Source organism: Alosa alosa, chromosome 23 (assembly GCF_017589495.1).
Source record: "Alosa alosa isolate M-15738 ecotype Scorff River chromosome 23, AALO_Geno_1.1, whole genome shotgun sequence".
In the NCBI taxonomy this organism is placed as follows: domain Eukaryota; kingdom Metazoa; phylum Chordata; class Actinopteri; order Clupeiformes; family Clupeidae; genus Alosa; species Alosa alosa.
Genome location: NC_063211.1, coordinates 12867775 through 12877774, shown reverse-complemented (window position 1 = coordinate 12877774; position 10000 = coordinate 12867775). Strand labels below are relative to the sequence as shown.

General features: G+C 47.2%; 1 protein-coding gene across 1 annotated transcript in view; it reads right to left on the bottom strand.

Annotated features, from left to right (window-relative positions):
- Window positions 1–4659: 4659 nt before the first annotated feature.
- Window positions 4660–10000, bottom strand: part of klf7a (Kruppel-like factor 7a) — a 33909-nt gene continuing 28568 nt past the window's right edge. Inside the window, exon 4 of the mRNA XM_048234284.1 lies at window positions 4660–7186. Coding sequence (XP_048090241.1) covers window positions 7135–7186 — 52 coding nt within the window. The 3' untranslated portion in view covers window positions 4660–7134. The remainder of the gene's footprint in view (window positions 7187–10000) is intronic.

Genomic DNA, 10000 nt, shown 5'->3' with positions numbered 1-10000 from the left:
CTTTCCCTTTCTCTCTCTCTCTCCCTCTAGCTGCAGGCTCTGCTGTTATGTCACTCATCCTCAGCTCTTCTGCCCCTCCCCCTTATGAGAGATTTCCCCTGAGAGATCCTTTGTCTAAAGAGGGTGTGCAGCTCAGTTCGTGCCAAATGTGTGCCATCGACATAGAAACGTTAAATTATCACCCGACAAGGCTCTTTGGTGACCTCACGTCTTGGTTGGTCAGTTCTGTTGTTCTTTCTGACGGAAGGCGTTGCAGGTTACATCAATTCCTATTTGATCTGCTTCCATTCGAAACAATATTATCTCTCTCCTAGACCCTTTGATGTGTAAAAATAAGTTGCTGATAAATCACCGCTGATCTTTTTTTCTCGCATGACATTAGTGGCATACAGGAGCTCATAGATTATTTAACGTTTAATTTCACTGCCCAATCACTCGATGAGGCCAAACCCATTTAAATTATATCTTTTGCTCTTGTCTGCATTTTTGTCTCCCTCGGTTCTGGTTATGAAAACCCTGTCTTTTTTGTGGAGAATTTAAAAAAGATAAATAACCAAATATAATTTTTTCAGCCTCTGTTAAAATTCATGTTCACAGACTTTGGATAATTTCACACGTAATTTAACATTTAATCTCACCAGTAAATAAGCTCTTGCCCGGGGCTTCGTCTGTTGGCCTTAGCTTGGCATTGGGGCTTACCGCTGTCTTCATTTCTCCCTCAACTCGAACCATTAGGGCTGTGAAAACTGAGAAAATGGGGCTGGTGGTCGCAGAGGCCGGACGTGTTCTTCTGCGGGATGTCTGTTTTCACGGCCGTCTCGGAATGGGGCAAAACAAACCCTGAAGACGGAGACCTTTTCCCCAGCTGTCTAATCACGGAGCGAAAGACATTAACTGTGACAGTACGCTAGTTGATGAGGGTGCCCGTTTCAATTACTTGCATTAGTTATAGATGAGAAACCGTGCGGGAATAAGCCACACACAGATACATTTGCCAAATTAATATAGTGCATGAAGCCATTTTCTTGTACCTAATTGCACCCTAATTATCCATTAGTTATTGAATTACCCTTTTATATGTAAGTCACGGCAAAAGGCTGCATAAATGGCAGATAAGTCATCAACCTGGTAACTAACACTCCTAATTGCCTCACGAAAACGAGTGAGTGAGAAAACGCGAGGGAACGAGGAGAGAGAGGGGAGGAGAGAGGGAGATTTGGGGGTATCATAGATATTCATGAGCATCTTCTATTTGTAATTAAGCTCCAAATTGCTACAAGGCACGCATTAGCTCTTTCAATAGTGTGGCACTGCACTGTCATTACGCGCGCGTCTGTGTGCTGCGTGTAAGTGTGTGGTGTGCACCCTCTGTGATATACCGCAAACTCTGAATGATTCCAACAATACAATGACACCAACGGAGGGAGGCAATATGGAAATTTCATTGTTGGGGCTTTATTGCCTATTGTTGTATGAAGAATGAGAGATGGTAATGAAAATTGTAATGCACTTCAGGGTTACATGTGAATATGTATGGGTGGGTGAGTGTGTGTGTGTTGTGTGTGTGTGTGAGACAGAGAGAGAAAGAGAGGCAGAGAGAGAGAGAGAGCGAGAGAGAGAAATTGTTCTGCAGTTTGTCCTGTGTGAGTGATGCCTTGGAAACACTTGCCTTGGAATAAGTCACCACACAGTACAGCAGAGAAAGATTCTAACTATTTATTACACATAACATTCTTAAATAAAAATGCTTCACTGAACAGTTCTTGCATAGATATATTACAATACCAATTTAAAAAAGAATTATGAAACAAACCAGTAACAAAAATAAATCTTTCTTTTTCCTTAATAAAGAACATTGTCATACTAACATCATATAATACAAATCATATCTTAAAACACTTTGTACAGCCAAAAGAAGGAGAAGAACATAAGGAAGTAAGACAGGAGCTGAAAATAGAAAGCGAGAGAGAGCGAGAGACAGAGAGAGAGAGAGAGAGAGCACATGTGATATGGGAGCAGACATAAAGCAGGTGCTGTGATGGAGGGATAGGGTGGAGGTGAAGCGGATAGACAGAGGGAATGATTCATCCACTGGAAACAGACACCTGGCATCAGCAGGATGGGATAGCGTGACATCAGCCCCCAAACCCCCCCACCCACCCCGAATCCCTCCCCAACCACCCCCCTAAACCCCCCCCAACCCACCCCCCTCATCCCCTATTCAATCCCTTAGCCCCCAGCAAGAAGCCTCCAGCATGGACAGTACGGACAGAGACCAAGCGAGAGACCAGAGAGAGAGAGAGAGAGAGAGAAAGGGGGATGGAGAGAGTAGAGAAAAGATTAGCAGGAAGCGCTAGTAAAGAAAGATGCGCTAAAAGTTATTAGTAGGTTTTGGCGATTTTTGTCGGTGTGTGTTACTCGCTGCCATTTGATATTTAGTGGAAAGCACGGCGGCCGTTTGAACAGTCACCTCACGTGCACACACACACACACACACGTTCTTAGGGGGTCTTGTCTAGTGGTCTGTACAGTCTGACTCTCCCAAACCATCCAACTGTTGTTCACTGAGATTGTGAATATTGGAGTTTGGGGTTATGGGGTGCTTTGGGGGGGTGGAAGAGGCATAAAGCCTTTTGGTGAAAGAGACCAGGTGGGGGGGTCTGGCCCACTGCTTTCACTAACCAGTGCAATCCCACAATACACCAGTGCATGGGCATCCGTCCCAGTGTTCTCAAGCTGAGGAGAGGGATGGGAGACACAGACACAGATGAGGAGGCTCGGTGACCTCCAGACATCACCCAAAACACACACCCACACACACACACACACACACACACACACACACACACACACACACACAGACACAAAGAGGTGACAACAGACAAGCTCAGAAGGCAAAATCTTTTCAAGATGCAGTGTACCCGACTCAAGGACTAATTAAGTCATCCTTTCAACCCATTTGTGTCTCTTTCTCTTTTTCTTTTCTTTCACCCTTCCATCCTGCTCCCCTTCTCCCCCTCTTCTCCCCCTCTTCTCCCCCTCCTCTCCTCTTCCTCTCCTCCTCCTCTCCTCCTCCTTCCTCCTGTGCTCCTTCTCCCTACAACTGGTTTCTGGTTGACTGTGCATCTGAATGAGCTAAGCACGAAAAAAAAAAAAAAAAAAATGTTCATGATACAGCTGCCTCAATCATCTCTAGACTAGCAGTGTACAAAGGTGCCCAGTTCAATACAGTGCAAGAACGTGAAAGCAAGCAATGTGTGGTCATTTGCCCTTCGATAATTACTTTGTTCGGAACGTTCTTGTTTTTTCTTCCCTTGAGTGCATTTCATTAAGGACAGCTGCCAAAAACCATAACAAAGTCACGGTGTGACAAAATAACATCTACTCATCCTTGTTAGCTAGGCTTTTTCCCCCGGATTTAGCTGAACTGTCAACGCTAACGTTATGAGAACAGGCAGATGCTGACTTTCCAAGGGCAAAGTCAGTTAAACCTTTTCTGTCTCAGTTTTTTTTTTGTCTATTCTACTTGAAGATGTTTACAAAACACTACAAATCTAGTAGGCTGTGTGTGCATGTACATTTTATATCCCCTTCCTGTTTGTCTGAGGCTGGGTTAGGCAGACATTCAGAAAAATTTCATTGACAGGTTCCAGGCAAGATAAAACAACTCAACTGTCCGTGTGTGTTAACAGCAGAACTACTTCATGGCCCCTTCGATTGGTATGGCAGCAATTCGCCCCACAGACAGACACACTCACACACAACACACACACACGCACCCAAATAACTGGAGCCCATGGGGCTAGAGCATCTGCGGGGGATGGTTGTCGATTTGTTTATCCTTTCTTTCTTTCTTTCTTTCTTTCTCTCTTTTTTTTACATAGTCGCAAGAGCCCTGGGTTTTCTGGTGACCTTGTGTCTTTGTTATTTTTCATGCCGCTAATGCGGCCTGTGGAGACTCCGAGGGAAGGAAGCGGACACCTTTGGCCACAGCAGTGAAATTGAGTGTGTCGGGCACCGGCGATACAATCTTGTGGTCAGCATTAAACGCGGGGCGAGCAGGCCCTCGTGTGGTCTCACTCTGTTCCACTCCATTGGAGAACTGACCAGGGCTGACCACCGGCTGGGAGCTCGCCATATCACTTCCTCGTTACCCAGACATCCCTGCTGTCAGAGGTCCCGTTCCCATTGGCCGGTTTGCCCCGGCCAATCGGGTGGCTGAAATGAGGGAACCTGAAGGAAAGGGGGAGGGATGGGGTGAGGAGAGGAGAGGAGAGGAAAGAGGGGGGGAGTAGGAAGAGAGGGAGGAGTAGGCTGGTGCATGTTGACAGATGACTGAACAGCAAGAGCTTTTGCTAAAAATATGACAGCGTGGTTTGGAGTGCCACATCAAGCACACTTCTCCTTTTTTCTCTCTCTCTAACCCTTGCTTTTCCCTCCCTTTTCTCACAGGCATGAGATGGCGATGGGTCAAAAATGAAAGCAAATACCATGAACAAATGGACGCCCTGACTGGGCTGTGCTCACAATTCTAATGTTGTGTCATCACCGTCAGATTTGCTTCAGTCATACCCACTTAACACCACTCAGTCGCTGCGGCAGGCCAGCACCTCAGGGGGTATATTTCTAGAGAGCAAAAAAAGACATGTGCCAATTGGCTCCGACCACCTTGACATTTATTTTTGAGCCGTGATTGGTCCATCTGTGTCGTTCCGAGCCTGTATTGGCCCATCTGTAGGACTCTGGCACTTGGGCAGAACTGGCTTTAGGCATCTCTGGAATTCCTCTGTAGGATCACATTCCGAATCCAGTCCAAACTGAACACAGTCCAGTTTTTCAGGCTATACTGCGCAACCAGTCAAACCGGTCTTAAATGATGCCATATTGGACCCTTCTGGGCATTGGTGTATTCAGATATTTCCAATTTGCCGATCGTCTATGTAAATGCTGAGATAAAACTGGGCACAAATCTTCTCTTTCTTCTTCTTTTAAACTCTCTTTTGGTATATACCCCTTTCATGACCAACATTGCACTGCTCAACTTGGGCAGGAGTCATGCACAGACAGACACACAGACGGAGACACAAACTTGACAGACAAACAGACAGTACATTCACAAACACTTTCTGTTCAAAGTGCCACTGAAACCCCTCTTGATTGTACACGGTCAGGGTAGATAACCATCCCCTATCACCTCAGGGAAAGAAAAAAAAAATCGTAAACAAAAACCAAACACCATGGACTTTCCTCATATACATCGTTAAGCCATTGTCTACTGTACTTGCTGTGTCACACACTAGAAAAATAAAGACACTGAGAGAGCCACTTCCTGTGTGGACATCAGCTATGGTGGAACATGGGTGCCATTAGAATGCATTAGAAAGTGTTTCAAACTAATGCTCCAAGAAGTGGAGGCAGATGTTTTGTCTACATATCCCAATGGGTCTCGCAGGACCCAGGTTGAGACAAAACAATGACAAACCAACTGCTGTCTCTAGTCATGAGGTGTCACTGACAGCGTGGTCACACAATTGTATGACGCACTGTGTGACCAGTTCTAATGGGTGGAGGGTTTAAGCTGGTCCATTTGGGTGGGGTGGGGAGGCTTAAGAATGCTGCCTTCTCATTAGTCTGTTTTGAGAAGAAAGGGGAGCCGATATGACAATGCTGTTGTTGGAAAGCCCAAAGGGACACTGTTCTGGGGGTTGGGGTAGGGGTGGAGGGTGGCTCCAGTAGTTGCCAAAGTGGTAGTGACAAAAAAAGATAGGGTTGGGGGGGGACATTGCAATAGCAAAAGGGGCCTTCTTTGCTAGTTGGCTTTCCATTTCGGAGTTCACAAAATCTTTTTTTACCCCCGCTGGGTGGATTTTGGCGCGACGGCTGGCTGTGGTGGGCTTTCGCAAAGCTTGTGCATATGGCAAATTTTTTTCTTTCTTCTTCTTCTGTGCACGTCCATTCCACAATGAAGTTCATAAAAGCAGGGGAGAAAAGTTATGCTTTTTTTTTTTTTTTAGTTAAGACATAGTAGTTCCAAACGAGATTCTTTTTTTTTTTTTTTTTTCATAGAATATAAAAGGTCCAAAAGTGTCGCTGCGCAGCTTCTAAGTGGCCAAAAAAGAGAGGGAGAGAGGAAAGAAAGGACAGAGAGAGAGAGATACAGTCTTCAGAGGAAGGTGTGTGAGCCCACAAGTGGGCTGGTGTCCGCACAGAGCACTAAAGTGAGCGGTTCTCCCATTTTGGTCTCAGATTCTGAATGTCAACATTCCTCGTGGACGAGTCACCATGCCTCTCGAAACTAGCAACCATCCTCGCACGAGTGTAAGTGCAAAGTGCCGTGGGGGGAGGGGGGTGCCGGATGCATACCAGCCTAAGCACGGGTGTGTTTACTCGGGCAAACACGAAACCACGGATGTGTCCTTCGCTGATAGGTGCAGGCAGGCTCTTTTTAAACGCGGTCTCTCGGGGTCCGTTAGTTAAAAATAAGAACCGAGTGTTGCGTGATTAGAACGCACGCCGTTGTTGCTTGGCAGTACCTGATCCCCATGGCTCAGACTCGGCTGCTGCGGGTGGCCACACTGACGCAACATGGCTTCCATCTGTTGCTCCTCTCCTAGAAAGAAGTCTTTGGCCAAAACAAAAAAAAAGAAAGGAGAGAAAAAAAAAACAACCACAACAGCCATACGAACTGATCAGAGACCAGTTGAACAGCCATGTGAGCTGATCGGAGACTAGCTCAACAGGCTACAAGCTGATCGGAGACCAGTTTAACAGCCATGTGAGCTGATCAGAGACCAGTTTAACAGCCATTAGAGCTGATCGGAGGCCAGTTCATCAGCCATTTCAGCTGATCAGTATTTGTTTCGTGAGCAGATGATCAGTTAGCAATTCTTGTGTTTTCAGCCTTTTGTTTTGGCGTCTGAACCCCAAAATCAAAGAATATGTTTCAGTTTTTGTCGTTGGGTCTTTTTTTTTCTCTCAAGATGGGGCCAGGATCATTGTTCATTTCATAAGTCACACCTCACTCTCTCTCTCTCTCTCTCTCTCTTATAGTCTTAATCTTCCTCTCTCCTCTCCCTCGTCTCTTCTTTTCTCCTCGTTCTCTCACTCTTTCCCCCCGTTCTTCTTCTACCGTCCTCAGATGTGCCTCTTCATGTGTAGTGCCAAGTGGTCCGATCGCGAGAAACACCTACAGAGAGAATAGGATAGACAGATTTGGGGAAAGGATAGAGAGGGGGAGAGAAAAAGACAAAACAGGAGTCAATAATGGTACGCTACGTTATCTTATGCATGTTACAAACTCACTGAAGAGCTCGGGACATGTGCAACGTACAGCAGACGGTGACTTTTGATTTTGCACATGCAAATATAGCCATGTGTCGAGAGCGAGAGAACACTCCAAAGCTCTGGTGTCGTCGCCACGGAGACCGCCTGTCTGTCTGTCAACCGCTATGCTGTTGCTATGCTAATGTCTGCATAATTCCAAAGCGAAAAAAAAAAAAAAATTGCGAATGGAATTGACTTTTTTTTTTAACCCCCTTCTCATTTTTTAAAGAACTGCAGCTGGGGTGTGAATGGAAATGGACGCCCCCAAATGGGCCTCTCCAAATGAGTCTGTTGACACACAAACATTCTCTTCAGCTGTTTATTAAAAATGATGGACCAGCGAGAGCTGACGAGCTGAAAAGTGTTTGATCTCCTCTCGCCATGAATTTCAACACCGTAAAAGGTAGGGGGAGCTTTTTGGAGGAGCACACGGCGCAACGAGCACAAATCCAAGCTGCTGAGCTGAGTATCTGAGTGTTATTCCTAAAGATTTTGCAGACGCTGATGCCATGTAGTGGTAGCCAAAAGACACCTGTCCACACACATAATACTGCTCCAGAAAGGTTTGTTGATTGTCCTTTGCTGACCATTTCTTATTTTATGCAGTTATTGTAGCTATACTGAATTAGCTGCTTCTCATGTTGAAATGTACTTGCTTGTGTCCAGAGTTGTGAAACGTGGCAATGAACAGTTCACCAACTTCCCCAACTTTTTTAACTAGAAAGCTCAGTTACCAAATCTCTTAGGCGGATTATATGGGGGATCAAATCTTAATCTTGTGTTTACTTTAGTCTGAAGGCTGAGCTGATTTTTTAGTTGGAGGCCTGATCACGGTTGCTGTGTTCACGGTCCCTCATGCATCATTAGCCATGAGGAAAACCTGATCCTGAATCAGTGCTTTTACAGTGAAAGGTGTCATGTATTAAGACCCACACCATATGCCACATGCAAACTGACCAAAGCTTTAAATGTGAACACATGGCAGTCCAGGTCACATGACGCTCTTGTCTTACGGTGGCTGCCTGGACTTAAGAAGGAAAAGTGACTGTGGTGAGGGGTTTGAGTGTGTGTCTAAGTGGTACTTTGAGGTTGATGTGTGTGTGTGTTTGTGTGTGTGTGTGTGTGTGTGTGTGTGTGTGTGTGTGTGTGTGTGTGTGTGTGTGTGTGTGTGTAAGGGGGTGTTTTTTAGGACAGATGGCACAGTGAGCCCATGCCAGAGGCTGTCTCACCAGCTGCACCCCCCCCCCCCCTTCACCCCCGTCCTCGTCACCACCCCTCTCCTGTCGCTCGGCGGGGGGTCGGCAAGTGCGGCACAGCCGAGCAGGCGCGCAGCGCCAGGAGCCCCGGGGCCGACCCGGCTGCAAACTGTGCGCCCCGGCCGCTACTGTATTTACTGTTCCACGCGCTCGCTCCGCTCCCCATGCTGTTCCCCTCCAGTGGCCAAACTCACCCCACCCACCCCACCACCACCACCACCACCCCTCTGTACTCACATTCTAATGCTAATCCGTACCCCCCCCTCCCCCCTCAATCCTGGCCCCCAATCCACCTCCCAGCACCGCCACCTCCTCCACCACCACCACCCCACCCTCCTGACTGCACAACAATGGTGTCCCAGGGGATCGGGGAACAGCTTGGATCACAAGGGAAGGGAGGGGCCTGCGGTTTGATGTAGACACTCCACGCGCTAATCAGCGTGAAGGAGCCTTTTTTGTTGTTGTTATTGTGTGTGTGTGTGTGTCTGTCTCTGTGTGTGTGTGTGTGTGTGTGTGTGTGAGTGTAAATGTGTGTGTGTGCTGTTGCTTTTCTCTGCACGCGCGTGTACATCAAAAGGAGGATGAGTTAAGATTAACTCTGCGACAGGCCTCACGCCCCGTGGCGGATGCCGGGAGGAACTGGAGATGCAGAGGGGAACAGGGGATGAGAGACGGGAGAGAGGAGAGGATCCCCCCCCCCCCCCCCCCCCCCCACACAGCCTCCCTCCCACCCGATTCCCCTGAATGACGTGCGTGTGTGTGTGCGTCTATGTGTGTGTGTGTGTGTGTCCGCCTCAGGTGCAGCGGTGACGCGAGGGACAAAAGGGGGCTCACGGCTCATCGACTTGCGCTGTTCATCTGTCTTTTCTACTCCGCACTTCACTTCTTCTTTTTGGGGGGGTGGGTGAGAGGGGGGGTCTGGAGGGGAAGGGGCACGGTTGATGGGTTGGGACGAAGGGGGCATCAATCAGAGCCCAGAGCCCAGGTGTTCTTCCTTAGCAACCTAGTGAGTGACGAGGTGAGGGACATCTGATCCTATACATCATTAGATTAACACTGCACTGAAAGGGGGAGTCTTGAAATAAAGGAAGCATTAAAAGTGCTCAAACTAATTCCAGAGTTTACTCAGCTGTCACTCCAGATGCTTTTTTTAGTTTGCGCTATTTACTTGAGTTTGTATTTGTTTATTTGTTTTGTAGGTTCTGCTTTCGGGATAATTTATTCTTTACACAGGAGCGAGCTTGGCAGTCGATACAGAAAATAGCTCTGTCCAGTAAGTAACTAAGTGTGGAGTCAGTCATTGGGAGGTATTTCTGGCCTCAAGTGCCTGGTTAGACAGGAATTTGCTGTGGCATCAAGAGATAGGGAACGTCAGTAAGGGTGTCAGCAAGGCTAAGCAATCTATCACTCAACGCTGGAGA